The sequence below is a fragment of the Carassius auratus genome, chromosome 6 (assembly GCF_003368295.1).
Source record: "Carassius auratus strain Wakin chromosome 6, ASM336829v1, whole genome shotgun sequence".
Lineage (NCBI taxonomy): Eukaryota > Metazoa > Chordata > Actinopteri > Cypriniformes > Cyprinidae > Carassius > Carassius auratus.
In genome coordinates, this window is record NC_039248.1 from 28,223,541 (window position 1) to 28,243,299 (window position 19,759).

At 34.8% G+C, this 19,759-nt stretch overlaps 1 protein-coding gene across 1 annotated transcript; it reads right to left on the bottom strand.

Annotated features, from left to right (window-relative positions):
- Positions 1-1,903: 1,903 nt before the first annotated feature.
- Positions 1,904-19,542, bottom strand: LOC113105137 (calcium/calmodulin-dependent protein kinase type 1-like). The gene is made up of 11 exons (XM_026266292.1): positions 19,439-19,542; positions 12,175-12,306; positions 10,639-10,713; positions 10,360-10,498; positions 7,335-7,461; positions 7,033-7,108; positions 6,246-6,358; positions 5,881-5,959; positions 5,692-5,779; positions 4,439-4,610; positions 1,904-3,748 (listed from the first exon to the last, which is right to left on the bottom strand). Exons 1-11 carry the CDS (start codon positions 19,522-19,524, stop codon positions 3,657-3,659), a joined length of 1,179 nt encoding a protein of 392 aa, XP_026122077.1. The 5' UTR covers positions 19,525-19,542; the 3' UTR covers positions 1,904-3,656.
- Positions 19,543-19,759: the final 217 nt, after the last annotated feature.

The following is a 19,759-nucleotide window of genomic DNA, read 5'->3' on the forward strand; positions in this document are numbered from 1 at the left end:
TAAGAGGTGTGTGGATTACTGTGATGTTTTTTATCGGCTGTTTGGATTCTCATTCTGACGGCACCCATTCACTGCAGGATACTTTGATGTGCTAGTGATGTAATGCTGAATTTCTCCAATCTGTTCTGATGAAGAAACAAACTCATCTAAGTCTTGGATGGCCTGAGGGTGAGTCCATTTACATTTTTGAGTGAACTATTCCTGTCAGAACTTTATAATGTTATCATATAATGTTATCATCATACATCATTCAATTTTGATGTCACATGTATGTTTCTGCTAACAACACAACATTTTATAATGATCTTTAAATAAAGGGATTTTGACATGCCATAGAGTTTGGAGTATATAATCTGAAAGTACCAACCACAACCTGCCTTTGCATAGCACTCTGATGTGAACTTTATTTGCACTGTACACACAGATTTTACTGAACACACACAATGCATAGACAAGGAGTGTTTATTCATAACGTGCTACTACCTGTATATCTTTAAGGGTACAAATCATTGGCTCTTCATAACTCCATCGATAACACATGATGCATTGCATCCATATATTTGTAGCTTTTACAAAAAAGATGTACAATATATGTATACATTGACTTTATGTATAATACACATACTGTATTTGTGTCTCCTCTTCACTTCCTGAAGTGTGTGCACTTCCATATGAAAAAAAAAATTGATCAAGGGAGGAATTAACTACCCAAAAACTGGGGTGTATACTTTCCAAAAGCCAAAGTAAGTCGTAGATGACTTCTAATGATATTGAATCAGCCCTTTTGAGGCAGTTTGCATAATTATCATAATGAACTGATTGCTGAACTGCTCGTTAGACCGTTGCAATTTTATACTAATTAAATCGATGATTGCACTCGGGTATGACGCAGTTCTAAAATTAAATATTTTAATTATTGATGTACTTAATATTTTAGAATTTCATTGAAATGAATAAATATTACATTGAAATAAAAAGCATTTTACACTGAAAATCAAAATGCTGTTGCATTGACAACACTGTTCAGACAACCTAGAAATGGACTTTATGCAAATAAATGATAAATACAGTTACATCACATAGACGGAGTGTGTAATCATTCATGGTTTAAAGATGTTTTTAATATTAGGTATCCATTAGCAAAAAACAAAAACTTTTTATTTGTATCATTGTTGGCTTCAAGTTTGTAATATGCGCAAATTGGCATAGATATTATATATTATCAAGGTGATAAATGTTTTTTTTTAAAATTATTAATCCAGTTTTAAAATGAGGCCAGTATTGAGTTCTTAAGATAATGTTATATGTATATTTTATAAAAAGAAATAGATTAAGTGTCCACATTTCTTGTGACTCCCAAATGACTCATGACAGAAATAGTATGTCTTATTTTATGATTAGTATTTTAAAGATAAGACTATGTTTATGTATATTGTCTATTATGATCATCGCTCTTGTAAACATATTTTTACGAGGTCATGCAAACATTAGACTTCTTCTTCACAGGAGAACAGTACTGATTACGGCCAGCAACCCAAACAAAAGAACCTTAACCAATCAACCAATCAGCTCCCACAACAAGCAAAACATAGAATAACTGATAATCATGAACCGATAAATCATTGCGGTTGCAGAACTAAATCACTGTTGCGACAAAGTAGTTCATCAACATCTGTTCCCAAACCCTTCGAATAGGCAGAATAATTTAAACAGAACCTTATAAGTAACTGATTTTAAAACAATCTACAAATAGTGCCTCACGTGTGAACCGCAATACGACACTCGACTCACAACTGCAACAGAAGTTGATGCCAGCATACTCTAAAAAGCATAAATCCACAGCTCTCACAAATATTGTCTAAAATGATGTTTTTATTCATTATTTTTATATATATTTACTGAGCTTGTTGCACTGCATTATGAGATTGCTTTCACAGCAAAGGATACAATCTGCCTTAGATTTATGAGGCGTCTTAAAAGACATATTTTGGACCAGGAGTGTGCATCTGATTCCTTCTCACTAAACTTGGGCTTACATTTAAGATTCATGTATTTGAATTGTGTAATATTACCATTTATTTGAATTCCACAGCTTTAGTGTAAACAAACGAATAAACTTAATGTAATGCATATTCGTCAGTCATGAATAAATGAAATGGATACGATTTCTAAACAACACACAGAAAAAGCATGGCATAGTTTATTATGAACTGTTTGCATCTATGGAATTTTATTTAAATAATTATATTCTCAAAATGCATTTATTCGAACTGCTTATCAGTGTAAATCTGTTTATTTAGTTAAAATAAAAGTACGAATATGGTTAGCTAAAATGCGCTCATTATATATTAATTTGACTAATAAGATAAATAATCAAATTTGATGTATGGGTGGTAAATATATAAAAAGCCTGGTTACTGTATATTTAAAACACATTAGTATTATTGCAAAAAATCTCACCTGTTTCATTTGTCAAAATTAGTTTATAAAAATGCTTTGAATTTGTCTTAATCTGTTTATTTTGCAAACAATCAAATTTATTCAGTTAAAATAAAATAAGAACATGGTTAAAATATGGCTTGCTCTAGAACAACCAATATTTAATTAGGAATATGCATTCGATAAAAAAAAAAAAATCTGATTTATTGATCATTAAAAATATAAACATGTTTACATTTTCTTAGTAATTTTACAGAAATCTTGCTACTTTCATTTATGTATGATTGTCAAATATGCATGAATTTTCATGTTAAAACTGTAATTCAAATAGCTGGATATTTTATATGCAAATTCAAAAACATACATCTTAAATTAAGATCTAAATCAATCATTTTTAAATGTAGGTTTTGGAACTGAGCTACAGAGTACTTTTGCCCCATAAATCTAAAATTAGAACTCTTTATTGGTGGATATTATCGAAGTATTGCATTTAATCTGGGTGTAAAAAAAGCATCTGGACTGTGGCTCAATGCTCCTAAGCCCTGTTCTGTCCACACTCTTCAAAGAAGGTTTATACCCACAACAAGTTTCTGTGATCTCCGTTTGGAAATACAGCTTGGAAATACTCCTGCCCTGACTTCATATGCAGCTTTGTACCAGTCTGAACCAGATCACAAACTCAACAACATGGACACCTCTCTACCCAACAGACCTTACAAAACAAAACCACAATGTATTTAGGCCTAAAAATAATATGATTATCTTTTTTTTTTTCTCATGAACTTCTCGCCTGAGCAAGTGGGGCTTATTAAGACACTAATATTTGTTTAGACATTGTATAACCAGTGGCTTTCCAAGAAAGTCCAAATTGCTACAGGGTACAGACCTGAACTTTTTCTTAAAAAAAGAATGGTAATAAAATAAACAAATAAATAATTAAACCTTCCATAAACGTACAACTTAAACCTATTTTTGTCTTTGGTTGGGGTACAGAAATAGTAATCAAATGAAAACGACAGCGGAGTTACTATCTGTCTATGATTATACCCAAGTCTGAATGTCTGGAACAATGACGCTCTCCTCTCACGTCCCACCAGCAGCACTGGCTCCATCTAGTGCATGTTACCAGGAAAGCTCTGTGTTCCGGGTCAGACTGGTGCGATGGACGTGCATGGGTTCTGGGTTCCTCTAGGTTCTGCTGGGCTCAGAGTTCTGCTTCAGATCCTACTGGCTGGTCGGCAGCAGTAAGTACAGCTTCTGAGACTGTCCCGATCAGCACTGCCTCGACGCCCATCCGCACTCGAGGAACCTAAACAGAATAGTTTGTATAGAATAGTTATATATTAGTGTTGTCAGTTTAATGCGTTAACTTAATTAATTAGTTATGAAAAATTTGAAAGGCAGTTAACACACAGGTCCCGCCCCCAAACCTGTATGTCTTCTAACATTTCATACAGGTGACTGTTGACAAATATAATGCAGGACAACAACTATAAATGCAGTTATTCCCTAAAATTCAAGATATTGGGGCAAAAAAGAAAATGGCCCTGTATGAGTTTTTGTCTCATATTTATATGATATAAACATATCACACCAGCAACTAGAGCAATATCACAGGAGTGCTATTTTTGTCACGAAGAACACGAGACCAAATGTGATTTTATACAACAGTTCAGTAAATAAGAAGTTAATATTGTGCTATATTTTACACGCTATTGTGTGTTTTTGTTCAGTTTTGTCAACGAAAACATTACTTAAAAAGCTACAGCAGAACTGTGTTTAGTTTCTAAATGAGTTCATGACAAAAACATGAACTTGCTCATTATGTATGATCTTATCATGCTGTGGACGTTTTTCTTAAACAAAAAAATCCAAGAAGAAAACTGTCACTAACTTCACTTCCTTTGTTTACTTAACAGGCTGTATGTACTAAAATTGTCAGTTTATTGTTTATGATGGATAGTATGTGACTTTTATTGGAGATTGATCTTAGGCTTACTGTTGTGGTCCTCGTCCTCATTCTCGTCCTCCTCGTGGTCCAGCTCTTTGGCGGGCAGGAGCAGGTGTCTGTGGTAGGGGCTGGTGCTGCTGATTTGGCTCGGCCCCTCTAGGCTGGTGCTCAGCTGCAGTCTCCGCATGTGTCTGACCACTGCTGTCGCGTTGAATGCTTGCTACAGGGACAAGAACAAGAAACAACGGGTCTCTATAATATGTTTACAAGTATCTTTAAGAACATTTCAGTGAGATTAACGAAGAAATCTGTTACCATCTACTGTATACACATATAAACATATATAAGACCCCATGAAAACCAATTTATTTTTACCCAAATCCTGTTTTTATTTTTTATAAATTCCATTTTTATGCCATTCAATTGTTCTGGATTTATTTATTAATTTTTTTCAGTTAAAGTTTTTCTGTACTCCTTTTTAACGGTTAAACTAAATTGTATCAAAAAAAAAAAAAAAAAAAAATATATATATATATATATATATATATATATATATATATATATATATATATAATAATATAATAATAATAACAGTAATTTATTATTATGATTATTAAGTTAAATAAAAATGACATATTTAGGGCCCTATGAAATCTATTTTATTTTCTCAGTTTCTGTGTTAATTTTAATTTCATTTGATTCCATTTGAATGGTTTTATTAAAACATATCTAATTAATTAAACTCATATAAACAACTTAAAATTTATTAAATTCTTTAAAATAATGAGGCCCAATAATGTTTTTTTTTTTTTTTTTTTTTACAAATATGTGTATTTAGATTTTTTTCTGGTAATCAAATGAAGGCATGAAACATTAATTTATCTTTAAATCAAATAATATTTTACAAACCCTTTCACGTTTTAGTCAAACAAAGTGCTGCACAACAGAGGTTTCATGTTAAAATCGTGGAAGAAAAATTGTGATTATGTTTTGTATTATTATTAGTAGTAGTAGTGTTACATTAAGAAAACCATTCATTAGTACAATTACATATTTCTGTCACAATTTCTTCAACTTGAAGAAAACCTTTATTTTGATGGGTTACTGTGAAGACCTTTAAGTTTCTGTGTTTAAGTAATTAAACAATAGTTTTTTGTAGTCATATAGTGAAATTGCAGAGGTTGAAAACATAACTCGGGTTTATAGTAATTTATTCTTGGCAAACCAAGTAAGCCATATAAAAAAAAAAAAAAAACTTGGGCTTGAAATGCAAGATGTGAAAAAATTGATGGGAATCTCACCTTCCATTTGCTTTTGGCAAAGTTCTTCTTGATCTGAGCGCTGACAGACTCATGAATGTTCCTGTCGAGAGCCGTGTCTCCAGAAATCCTTCAAAATTTAGAGATGAGGGATGAGTGACTAATGCAATTTTGTTAAAAGAGAAAAAGGATATTATGATCGTAGATTAATATTTTTTTAGGTAATCCTACCATGGGTGCTGTAAAGCCTGTTCACATGTGTATCTCACAGTCGGATCTTTCTCCATCAAGTGACTGATGAAATCTTTGGCTAGGACGGGATATGAACGATAATATGTTTGTCAGACAATATTCAAGCATTAAGAAAATGCCCAGGACTGAGCTCATCAGTAGCTCTGAGAAGCTTTTTCTTCACTATTGACAGACAAGTCGCATTCTATAAAAATGAACTCCGTTTAACATTGTTACATCACCAATGTGGTGTTTTTATTTTAAAAAACCTGATGTTGAGCTCAGTTGGTGCAGTCATTTGTATCAAGAGCTGGTCAAAATGATGGTACTGGATTATGACTCCATTATCATGACTGGAGATATACCTGAGTCAGAGATGTCGTCCCAGTACGGAGAGTCGAACTCATACTCTGCTCTGAGAATCTGCTCGAACAGCTTGGCGTCATTTTCATCATAAAACGGAGGGTAGCCACATAAACTGCAAAAGACATTGTTAACAACCAAACAGACTGTTTACTCCTCTTATTAGTTGGCCAATCATAAACAAACTAATAAATCAATATGAAAGATATCAACTTTTTTTTCTCAGAACTACGTTATATAAACAAAACTAAAAAAATCCAATTTGTGAGATTTGCTATATGCAAATGCAGTTATGAGAAAAAAGTGAGAAATGGAATCTTACAATTCTGAGGAAAAAAAAAAAGTCAGAAGTGTGAATCTGTATAAAGTGATATTGAGAAAAAAAAGTCAGAATTGTGAAATTTAGTTTTTTTATTTCTTATTTTAGTGGCGTAACCTGGCTTCCAAAGAACTGATCATACAGAAAAAGAAATTATAAAAATTAATTCAATAATTAAATGATTTAAATAAATCATAAGTAAATATATAAATATGCACAAATTAAATGTTTTTGATATGACAAATACATAAATAACTAAATATGAAGTATAGATTTAGATCGAAATATTGATTTATGCTAATTTATTAAACATTTCTCTCTAAATAAATCAATGAATTAATGGCGATTGACCATAAATACAAATAATTAAATACATTTAATACATTAAATCATCCTAAATAAATTCCTATAAAATTGACAATCAATCGATCACAAAATTTCGGTGATATGACAGATCAAGAAATACTCACAGAATATAAGAAATCACTCCTATGGACCAACAGTCTACAGCTTTACTGTACGGTTTTTGTGCCAGGACCTCTGGAGCTGATTGAGAGGGTGGGAGAGACAGAGAAGCTTTCAGTGTTTCTTTTTTTTCTCTGTTTGGTTCACTTCCCTTTTGAGCTTGGGCAGCATCAAAGAGGCACTTTCAAATGCTAGCACTTGACTTTGTACAGCATTTCATACGACCGCGAGTCTCTAAAAACCAACAAATTACTGCCCCTTGCTAAAATAGATGAAAAAAGGCAGGAAAAATAGCCCTCATTCGTACCTACGTATCCAGGTGTTCCACAGGCAGTTGACATCACACTTCCCGAGTCCTCGATCTTAGACAGGCCAAAGTCACTGATCATGATATTGGAGTCCTCTTCCATACTATAGTACAACAGATTCTCTGGCTGCACAGAAAGAGAGTGAACAAATATCAGCTGAATGCAATTCCCCCCGAATCACTTTAAAGGAACACTCCGACTTTTTGGGACTTTAGCTTATTCACAGTATCCCCCAGAGTTAGATAAGTCCATACATACCTTTTTCATTTCTGTGCGTTCTGTAAGTGTTATTTGACGCACCCACCGTTAGCCTAGCTTAGCACAAAGACTGGATGTAAATGGATACTGTTAGCATAGTAATCCCAATAAGTGACAAAATAATGGCAAACATTTTCCTATTTACATGTTGTGATCTGTATAGTGTGTACAAATAACAAAACAATTTTTAATCGTATAAATACTGGGAACTATATTCTCACTAGGCGTAGGAGCACAGCTAACCTTACTAGGGCGGGGTGATTAGCGCAGCACACGAAACGCGCCGTGGTGAGGAGAAGAGTGTTCGCTCAGAGTTGGAGTAATAGAGTCAGCAATTACTAGATAGTAAATTTATAGTGTACAGTCATGGGTGTTTGCTGTATTGTAAAGAGCTACGACAATAAACAGGGGAGACCAGGTAATACTATGATGTTTCATAGAATTCCAACCCAAAACGCTGACCTGATGAATCAATGGCTACTTGCTCTGGAAATAGATCCAAACACACCTGTAAACACCATCACAAAGTATTTTGTTTGCTCTGAACATTTTACTGTAGACAACTATTTTGGAAAAAATGCAAGTTGCCACACGGACCATGAAACGTAGGCTAAAGGATACAGCCATCCCATCGATAATAAAGACAGGACAAATTGGATCACCTGTTGCTGCGGTAAGTGTTCCGTTATGTTTTGAGATGATTAACATTAGCCATACTGTAACAGTGCCATGCTAATGTAATATAACCTTAGTAGTAAAACTATGACGTGAATACTGGTCAGTTGACGTGTGCATATTTTGTATATTGACACACTGTATGCAATGGCTGTACTACAATTTCATTGAACTATGAATGATCATTATAACAACATCACTTACTTGGTGGACAGCTGACCATTAGGTTCACTCGGCATGGGGCGTTTCTTCCAGTTGATCTTGTCACAATGGGAAAAAAACACGACAACTGCCAGGTGTATTAGGTCAGAGAAATCTTCCGTGGTAGTGACGCAAATATTTTGATTGTCATCAAGCCTTGACATTGATGGCAATACCCGGTCCCATTCATTACAACAAAGGCACTCGGTTTCTGTCGGCATAGGTTGGCTTGTTCCACATTTACAGCACCAGTCTGTGTTCGTTCTGATTCTCCCTTTGACATCTTGTCTTACAGCTTCCAAAGTTTGTTATTCCTCGTCTGTGTATTCTGGCTCAAAACTATATGGTTCTGGATCTTGGTTTGATACACAGTAAAATTCCTCTGAGTCTGTCAATTCCTCAAAGTCAGCCATGATCACAAGTCACGTCTAGCTAGTCACTTGTTTTGTTTACGGAACCATCGACAGCACGTCTTGTGTGCTGCGCTAATCACTCCGCCCAAGTAAGGTTAGCTGTGCTCCTACGCCCAGTGAGAATATAGTTCCCAGTATTTATAGGATTAAAAATGGTCTCTGTCTCATATAGCCTTGTTATTTGTACACGCTGTGACTATACAGATCACAACATGTAAATAGGAAAATGTTTGCATTATTTTGTCATTAATTGGGATTACTATGCTAACAGTATCCATTTACATCCAGTCTTTGTGCTAAGCTAGGCTAGCGGTGGGTGCTTCAAATAACCAGGCGGCAAGGAAGTCGACCGAAAGTTGAAGTCGGCCGGGGGCTGCCATCTTTTAGCAGAACTTCACTTGCGTTAGCATTCCCATTGACTGCCTTTCATTTTGGCGTCACTTTGACAGCGAATAACTTTACATCTGAGGTGTTTAAAGACTCCGTTTGTCCATTATTTATTTCTAAAGATACACGACAATGTATAAAGGGCTCCATTGCCTTCTATGTTACATTATGGCCCCGTAGAAACAGTTTTTGTAAAAAATAGGCTAACGATTGCGTCATAACCACGCAACTCTCTGTCGCATTACCGTACAGACAGGAGGAGAAGCTTGCAGGCAATTAACTTATGGCGTACTGGCGATACATTTTAAAATACTATACAAAATAATTAATCAGAATACTTACTCCTGCTTATTCACGCCAAAGAACTCTCCGCTCAAGCTTGCCGTCTCTGCAAGATTAACGATGGCAGTTTGCACGCACAGCTACTAGAAGATTTACATCTGTCAGAAAGGTTGCTGACGTCGCCAAGCTTCGTTTGAGTCTGCGCGTCAGAAACGGAAGTGCTAAAAAACGCTAAAACTGGGCTTCATATGTCTCAGTTGAGTTCCAATGGGGTCGCTTTGTCCATTTCTTTTACTGTCTATTCAAATAACACTTACAGAACGCACAGAAATTAAAAAGGTATGTATAGACTTATCTAACTCTGGGGGATACTGTGAATAAGCTAAAGTCCCAAAAAGTCGGAGTGTTCCTTTAAATCAAATCATACCTTGCTACATTTCTGGACATCCATTGGTGCATTTTTTTCATATGCATAACACTGTGTTATAATCAGACTTGACAAGCGATAAATCATATACCTTAGTTTTTAGGTAGCATTCTGTGCAGCACTGTACACTTGTATTCCGTTCCAGCCTATTTCTGTCAAGTTACATTGCACTGCCTACTGTTAAATTACAATCGTCTGATTTTCAGCTCCACACAGCTAAATATTAAACATTGAATACTTCTGTCAATTATTTTGTCCCTTCCCAACAGCATTTGGCTTTCAGCAAGGACAGAAAAAAGATTGCATACTGAATAATTTTCAGATTTACACCTGGTTAGAAAGGCAGTGTGTAATTCTATGGAAAGAATATGTAAGCGTTACCTTCAAGTCTCTGTGCACAATGCCCATATCATGCAGATACTTGACCGCATCTAAAATCTGCCGAATGAGTTTGCTGGCATCTCTTTCTGTGTAGAAGCCTTTTTCCACAATCCTGTCAAAGAGCTCTCCCCCCGATACACTGTGAAGACCCACACACACAAACTACAATTAGCACCTTTATTATAATCACACAAGCGTTCAATTGACACTGAAAATTAAACCAGCATCAGCCTGTATCTTTTATACTTATTGTGATTGATGTGGTTGTGAAAAACTCACAGCTGCATGACCAAATACAAATGCGACTGACTTTCGAAGATGTCTTCCAGTGAAACAATATTCTCATGTTTTATTCTGAAAAATAAAAAATAAAACGGCAATGATTAGAATCTAAACTGGTAATAATTTCAACCATTTCAGCTAATCTTTACATTAGGGACCAGAACTTGCAGGATCCAACTTGCACAACCTGCAGACTGATATTTTACATTGTGTATGTTTTAACTTTAATTGAATTTCAGTTTAACAACTTATTTATTTCAATTAGTTTCCATAATATTTATGTTTTTTTTTTTAAGTTTCAGTTTTTGAATGAATTAATGAATGAACAATTGAACGAATGAATGCATAAATAAATACATTTTATTTGCCATGTGTGCACAAATACATGGTGAATATCTGTCATTTATTTTATTTCATTAATTATTATTATTTATTTATTATTTCAGATTTTTATCATCTAATTTCAAACGTATCTAAATACTTGAAATTATTTTGAATAATTTTTATTTTTTATTTTTTTTTTATATTTTTATCATTTATTTTCAAATTTCTTTAAATACTGAAAACTATTTTATATTAATAATAAAAAATAATAGCTTTTGTTAACAATAACAGCACTGCTGTGAGGAAATGTAATATGCATGTGAAAGTCCCTGCATTGCTCTAAAGATCTTTTTATACTCTATTCATGGTGGCTTTCCTTCCTTCTTCCCTATTTTTAATGCTCTTTCTCGTTCTCTTTTGTGAAGCTACACCGGCTACACTCAAATCAGACATTAATAACATTTCGCTCTATCCCCATTTGACTTCCACTCTTTTGGTTTCTTGCCTTCCATTTTTTCACACCAATGGTAGGGTTCTCTCTCTCTTAATTCTATCCCCACTCCTCCTCTTTGGTCCCTTTCTTTCTCTCTTTCACAATACTGCTGCGGGGAACCTCCATCCCATCTCAGCCTCTGCGTGTGCTGTTGCCCTGGCAACAGAGTCACTAAAAATAGGACTATCTCCAGTACTCTTGACATTTCTGGTACACAGTTCTACGATCTCTAAAGCTATAGCACATTTGTGTGGCACAGACAGCATTCACAAGAGCTTTTCTTCTCTCAAAGAGCAATCTGGCTTTTAAGAGGAAAAGGAAGAGACCTTTCAGCATCGTGACTGACAATTATCCTTAAAACTACCTCACAAAGAATCAAGCTCTTGACTGCATCCGTCCTATATCCGGCACATAAATCATGACATGGTTTCGCTTGATCTCAAACAGTGCTGTTATCTGTAAAAGAGTTCAGTCCCAAATACTATAGTAAAGGTGTGCTGCAGACTACAGGTTCCTTCTCTTTGGCTTTCTCCATGTATGATAAATATATGCTATCCTGAATTAACAAATACAAAAAATAATTATCAGCTTAAACCAGCCTAAAGCCAAGCTGGTCCTCAGTTGGTTTAGATTGTTGATCTGCCAGCTAGCTGTCCATCTTGACTATCAAACTAGGTTTTCTTTTTTTTTTTAATGCTATTATAGCCAGTTCTGACCTGTGTAGCACAGCAATCTCATTCTCAATGCTGTTCTCCTTTCCCTGCAAAGCTTTCTTAGGGATGCATTTAATGGCCACAAGTCGCTGGGTCTTCTTCTCCTCAGCCAGGAACACCTCAGAGAACGCACCTCTGGAGGACAGGAAAGATAGAATTAGTGTTATTTGATTTTTATCTTCCCCCAGTGGACCTCTAAGTTATTGTAACTAATATATTGACCAGAGCTGCATTTACCAAAAGTAAATGCACCCACGGCCTCTACAATCGAATTAATTGATAGATATTTCAAGATAATTAATATCAGTCAGTAAGCATAATCAAATTTGATTATTTAATAAATACATATTTTTGATAATGGTAATTGTAAATATTAGCAACACTGATTACATTTAAATGTTTTAAACAAATTTAAATGTTTTTTGTAAACCGTGCATGATAAAAACTGCAATTGCATTTATTATGTGTGTTATGTTTTCCACCAATTTCTGATATAAATCTGGGGTTTGCCAGAAATATTTATATACGGTTAAGAATAACAACCAGGAATAAACAGCATAAAATAACATATATGCTACCTTTAAAGGTTTGGAGATTTTTGATGTATTTGAAAGAAGCCTCTTATGCTCAGTAAGGCTTTATTTATTATTATTATACAAGAAATGTATCAAAAACTGTAATATTGTGAAAATATAATATAATTATATAATATAATATATTTTAAAATGTAATTTACTCATCCGATAAAAAGCTGAATTGTCAGCATTACCTTCAGAAATCATTCTAATATGCTGATTTACAGATATAGACATATATTTACAGAAGTTTATAATGAATATAAAGTTCAATAAACTGCATTTAATGAAAAAGAGATCTTTTGTAACTCTATAAATGTAGTTACTGTCACTTTTGATCAGTTTAATGCATCCTTACTGAATAAAAGTATTAATTTCTTTAATAAAACTCAGTAGGCGTTGTGTAACTCTAAAAAGTTAATGCACATAAGTTTACTGATGGATTGAAAGTAAATGCACTGATGCATTTTTACCCTTTAGAGGTAATTCAACTCTGATTTTGTTGTGTAACACACACAAAAGGGACGTAACTGGCACTGGTGCCTTTTCCAGAGAAGCTCTCTTTTGTGTGTGTGTGTGTTGTTTGCACAACAGAAATATTGTGAGCGGCAGATATTTTATCAGGCCAGACTCTTCAGGTGGGGAAAGATGAAACCATGTGCTGTACGTCTACATCTTCCAGAGGGACACCGGTACTAGTGCCAGAAAAAGACAAACAGTACAAGCTGTTTAATCATCCAAGGAATGTTTCCATGTGTTTAGGCATCTGGGTGTGTGTTTTTTCCCATTTCGAGCATCTTTTCAGGATTTTACAGGTTTGTGGACAAAGCACATTCATTCTCATTCTCTTTCTTAAACACAAAGCCTGTGTGTTAAAACAAGCACTGTGTATAATCTATCTGTCCCAAACACACACTCCCTAAACTCCCTTCTTAATCACAGAGGGAGCAATTAAACATACAATTTGCCACTAAGGAAAAGGGAAATAAACAAGCCAGAGAATAAATGGACAGTAGAGGAAATTTCTTTTCCTCACTTCCAAGACTAAATTTTATATAGAGGTAAAATCCTAATTATGATTTCATTCTTATTTTAGATGTCTCATACAATTCAAAAACAACATCTCCTACACATAAATACAGATACCCAGCTAACAAAAATACATTCTTAAAAATAAAGGTGCTTCACGATGCCATAAAATAACTTTTTTGTCTAAACGATTCCATCAAGAACCTTTACAACCACAAAAGGTTCTTTGTAGCGAATGAGGATAGTTTCCATGAGGATGATTTCAATTAAAAGGACCTTATGATATGTTGTTGTTGAGATAATAAAAATAAATCGGAAATCTCCAATGACCTGGAAGCCATGCTGTAGTCATGATCATGAGTCATGATCACAGCAGGGTTATTTAGTGAGAGAGAGCAGCTCAACAGTGCTTCAGCTGTCAACAAACTTTCTACTGGACTCGTATCAAAGACTTCTCAGACTGCCTTAAGTGGAAAGGGGGAGGTGTGGGGGCAAAAAAGGAGGCTTGGAAGAAAGAATGAAGGGAAGAAAGAGAGATTGAGAGGAAATGAAGAGAGCGGGAGCTGTGCTGTTGCCGTGAGACATGGTGTAATTAAGGCCTCCCGTGGCTTCCTGTGGGTAAAGGAGGAGGAAGAGAGGAGACAGAATGGAGATTAGGAAATGATACAAGACAGTCGATGTGGGTGTTTGGGTCTGTAAATAAGAAAATTGTTTAGCAGGGACATATAGCTGATGGAATGCCTTACATATGTTACAAGGCCAATCATTTTCCAACAGCAGCTCTGTACACTAAAATAGATTTAAAAATGCTCATGGTGTAAAGTGTTTGTCTACTGAGAGCTTCATAATCATGGAGATATTATAGTGTACATGCAGGGCCGTTTCTAGGCATAGGCAAACTTGGCGGTCGCCTAGGGCGCAAACAGCTGGGGGGCGCCAGTGAGAGCCCCCGCCCCACCAAGAGTTATATATTGTGGGGGGTTGGTAGAAATCTCGCCTAGGGTGCCAAAAAGGCTAGAAACGGTCCTGTGTACATGTCAATAAAAAGTGAAAAAAACATCAACAGCATGAAAGGAAAAATTACAAACATTCATATTCATATCAGTTTGATACACTAATGCTTATATTGCATTACACTTTTTATGTTTCATAAAATGTGGTACAGCAGTGTTGAACAACTCTTACTTTTAATTTGAAAGCAGTCATTATATGTCCATTTTTTCTGATGTCATAAAACATAAATATAAACTTTTTTTTGGGTGTTGCATTAGTGTTAATTCATTGCTTCAATAACTATAAGAATATAAGTAATTTAAGTCTAATTTATTTCATAAGAGTTTAAGATTCTGCCTCTGAATTCTCTGTTCTCTCTCTCTCTACACATACACATATATACACAAAAACGCACACAAATATATTATGATTTTTTTTTTTACAATGTCTAGGAGAGTTATTCAAGTAATACTGATGCTGCATTTCATTTAACCACTGTACCTGACCTGGAAAATAATCTGTGAAGCAATAATCCAGTCATTCAAAGATTTAGTGCCGGAACACGAGACATCTCTCATTATGATTTTAACTCCAGAAACAACTCAACATTTTATCTAACATGCCTTTGTCTGCCACAATAAATTATCAGTTTAATTTCTTACATTAAAATGATTAAATACATTTTGTTCTCGGCAAATAATGATAAAATTTATTGATATCCCTTGTAAAAACTCATTTTAACAATGTCATTAAAAACTGAATAAAAAAAATCAGCATGAATGGCCCTGTTTTCTTTTTTATGGATGTTTTCTAAAAGACAAGGTTGTTTGGGGAGGTTTTTTTGTAATTTTAGATTCCCTTAGAAAGCTGTATAGATTTGTCTGTTACTACAGACTGAAAAGCAAAAAAAAAAAAAAAAAAAAACTCTGACATTATACCAACCTGACAAATCTTGGTCTTTTAAAATACCTTTCTCATTTTGTTTAGGAAGACTGGGAGTTTAAATCAACAAAGGGACCTTTGAAAAAAAAAACAGCTCTGAATTTTCATTCATCCTACTTCTGTGACACACACATAAACATAAACCTTTATGTATAAAAAAAACTTATCCTGTCACCATAGCAAACAGTTTCCTTTTACCTTTTCTGCCCACTTTGTAAATATGATGAACACTATAAATGACTAAACCAAAAACAAAAAAGCAAAGTCAAAGTGATGTTTGAATTATGTAAGCTTTGAAAGAGCACAAATATAAACAGTCACATTTTGTTTCCCAAATATGACTGTTTTCAGATAGCAAATCTGAAAAAACACTGAAATTTCACAAATTTCAACTATAAACCTCTTGTAAACAGACCTTCTTCTTACAAAAACAAGATAAGCAAACTATTATTTGTATATATTAGTTAGAGCAATGACTTAAGCACTTACACATCATAACAAAGTCTTCAAAGTACCACCTGTTCTTAATTATGTTAACAGCCATGTACATTTGTATAAAATGCATAAATAACAGTATGGAAAACAACCAGAATGGATAATGCTTACAGTAGAAATGAACTGTTCTGCAATTAACAGCTCCTATCTCTTTTATAGCTACTTCAAAACACACATGTACCACTTACCCAAACATTAGTCGACATACTGTAGCAAATCCTGAATAGTCTACTAAAATTAAAAAGTCTGTAGTGTCCAATTGTAAACTGTTTTTCATGTTTTAATCAAAATCCAGGTCTGCAGCGAGATAAGCCAAAGCAGATACAATTTCCCCAGAATAAATCAATTGACTCCACTCAAAGAATTCACGGATAAACCAATTCCGTAATCTACTTTAGAAAAGAGGCTTTCTGTCAACATGTACAGTTAAATCCTCTGAACAATGCCTTACTGGCAAACTAGTCAAAACCGCATGACACTGTGAAAACAAAGACAGGTTACAGATTTGCCTATGCAGAGAAACCGTTCCATTTTCTATCTACAGTTGCATTAATGCAAGATTAATTGTGCAGAACAGACAAAGAGCACTTTTTTGATTTATGACCATTACAGTGTGTGGTCTAAGAGTACAGAATGACAGAAATCTTTTGAGCCATCTTGCTAAAGATCAGCAGGCTAACCTTTCCCAAAAATATTTACAAGTAGCTTATGCACTGCTATTGATAAAACATTCCTCAAGAAAGGTCTCCTTGAAGTTTTGGAGTTTCCCATGATTCATCACTCTCTTTCTCTCTGTTTATTTCTGCTGATGGGGCAGACAGGTCCCAGCTGCAGCAATCTTGCCTACTACACAGTCCGCTTCAGTTCATTCAGCTCTCTGTAGAATTCGTTGTTTGCCAACAAAAGAAGACAAGCATGGACTTTGCCTCCCAGCACAAAGCTAAAATTGCTCATTGACATTGATAGTTCCATTGTACCATTTACAATTAACTGCACTGCTCCACTCCAGTGCAGGATATTTAATACAGCTATAGTTATAGTGTGTTCACTGACCATCTGATGGATGGAAGTGTCTGCCAAATGTTTATATGTAAATGTCATGTACAGTAATACTATGCAAATTCCGGAGAGTCCCGATTGCTAAGAAACAAGTCATGTTTGCAAGGTAACAACGTGATTCATTTATGAAACGAATTGTGTAAAACCTTTCTACAAAAATTGTCACATTCAATTTTAATGCAACAATTTATGTAAACACTGTGTCTACAATAGAAGTGACGGACGTCACATTGCTTAAGGCGGTCAGCACTGGAAGTGTCGAAGCTGCAAGTTCACCTTAGGAACAGATCACATAAAAAATAAAATTCTGTCATCATTTACTAAACATCATTTAAGGCGATTAATATTTGAGGACATTGCAAAAAAATATCTGATGAATAAAAAACAAACAAAAAAATCTTCTAAAATTATAGACTAATACGTGTTTTTTTTTAAAGTGACTTTTGATCAGTTAAATGTCAAATTAAGTATACATTTCTTTCAAGGAAAAAGTCTCACCAACTCCAAACTTTTGAACAGTACAGTGTATAATATTTACAATTAATAGATATAAAGTGAAATGCGTACTCGTATTAAAAGGGAAATTAAAGTTTTTGGGAAAAAATCTGTTACAATATAGAAAAGTGGGATCTTTCAACTAACGGTGCATTTTCCGCAAGGCATCCACCTCTAAACAAAACTGCACTTGGCCACTTTTTACACCATTAAAATGGTCTCCTTCTGTTTAAGTAGACATTTATTTCCCAGAATAAGCTGCAAAGGGGTCCAAACGTTATTCTGAAGGTATAAAGGGCTGAGGTTTTGGTACAACAAAGGTCAAGACTGACAATTGCTCGACAGTGAATGCTAAGAATGTATCTCTGGTGATCGTGTAGCATGCATGGCTCCAAAGAAGTGGATTAACATGAGGCTGGCCATGTGAACTCAAGCTGAAGTAAGCATGCCCAAATGATTATGTTATGCCATCTGAAATAGCAGTCATTCTGGCCTCAGGAGGGAAGAGACACTCATAACAACCCCCTGATGAATATTATATGCTTGTGTATGAGTCTGTGTGTGCATGTCTGAAGGTTTCATCACAGCTCTACTAGTGACTTTCCCCTCAGCAGTGCCTTGGAGGTTGGCGATGTGCTTCCCAACCAGCATTCGGCGTCCTGCTTCTCACGTGCTTTGTGAACGATCTTGCGTGAGTGTTGCTAAAGATTCGGCATGGTAGATCAGTCTGTCCATCTGTTTATCCCTCTCCCTGGCTCCCGTCCTCAGCCATGTCGGCCAAGATGCGCCGAACGTGACAGTAAAATGTACACACTCTGCCCACGCACTATAAATATATCTGCGAACATAAAAGGGCTAGTGCACTTAGGGTCGACGAGCACTCTCTTGCCTTCTACTACGACTGGCTTCATGAATAATAGAAGCAGGTCTACATCACTTCAAAACAGAAATGTTGTTGTTGCTTTTGTAGGAAAGCATCTGGGAATAATATAAATGCAAATGTAAATTGAACTAATTCCCAATATTGACGGATAACGAAAGCCCTGCTGCGTGCCACACTGAGGTGTCATTAATCACACCCGGCAAAGCGAGAAAAAAAGCAACTGATCCAAAAGAACATGGATGAGATCTGTTTCTGATGCCACTCAGTGCCAATAAACTCTGAATATTGTTTTCATAATGCCAACATGACATATTGTTATTCTCAATTGACTAAAACAAATGAAGGGGATCTAAGAAGATTGGGAATAAGAAACTTGTTGATACAGTAGTTGCAAAAAGTCGGATGGTAGAATGATTTCCATACAGAACTAAAACACTGTGAAGACCTGATTTTCCTGTCATCATTGGTTTTGTGTGGTTTAAATGTCCTTTTCGTAGTGTATGAAACACTCAAATCAAGATTATTATCATTGTTAATTGAAATAAATCTAAAATAAAATATTTTGGAGCATAAAAAGCACAAAGTGACTAAAACAGAAACTGAAATAAAAATAAATTAAACCTAAATAGTAATGAAAACACAGAACAAAATTAAGAAAATGAAAACTGAAAATATAAACATAAAATCTAATTAAAAATATGAATAAAATTAAAGTAGTATAAAAATAATACTAAAATAACACTTGTTTCTGGCCACTTTCATTGTAAATCAAGCAATTCATTTATCAAACACTCACGTCCCCAAGACCTCCTTGAAATCATAATTTTCCTTGATGTCAGTGGTCTTCTTTTTCCATCCATTTTCATCCTCTCCTAAAGGCATTGTATAGTTGATTTCCACTCAGGAACTTAAAAAAAAACAGAAGTAGAGATCAATGAATAAAACAATAAAATACATAGAAACAGGGAAAAAAAATTATAATTAAGAAGTGTTTCTGTTTTCATGGTTTTTATTAAATCCTACTGCAATAGTGTGACATTGTTCAGGTGTTATTACAACATCACACCGCCTCTGAAGCCTGCATGTGTGAATGCCGTCATCATGGTACCTGTTAGTC

What these genes read in the sequence shown, in the direction of transcription:
- LOC113105137 (XM_026266292.1), bottom strand. Translation starts at nt 19,524, where the DNA reads ATGCCTTTAGGAGAGGATGAAAATGGATGGAAAAAGAAGACCACTGAC. An exon ending in TGGAACACCTGGATACGTAG is followed by an intron (nt 7,109 to 7,334) that starts GTACGAATGAGG and finishes CCTCTCAATCAG; the next exon opens with CTCCAGAGGTCCTGGCACAA. An exon ending in CAGGCTTTACAGCACCCATG is followed by an intron (nt 5,780 to 5,880) that starts GTAGGATTACCT and finishes TAAATTTTGAAG; the next exon opens with GATTTCTGGAGACACGGCTC.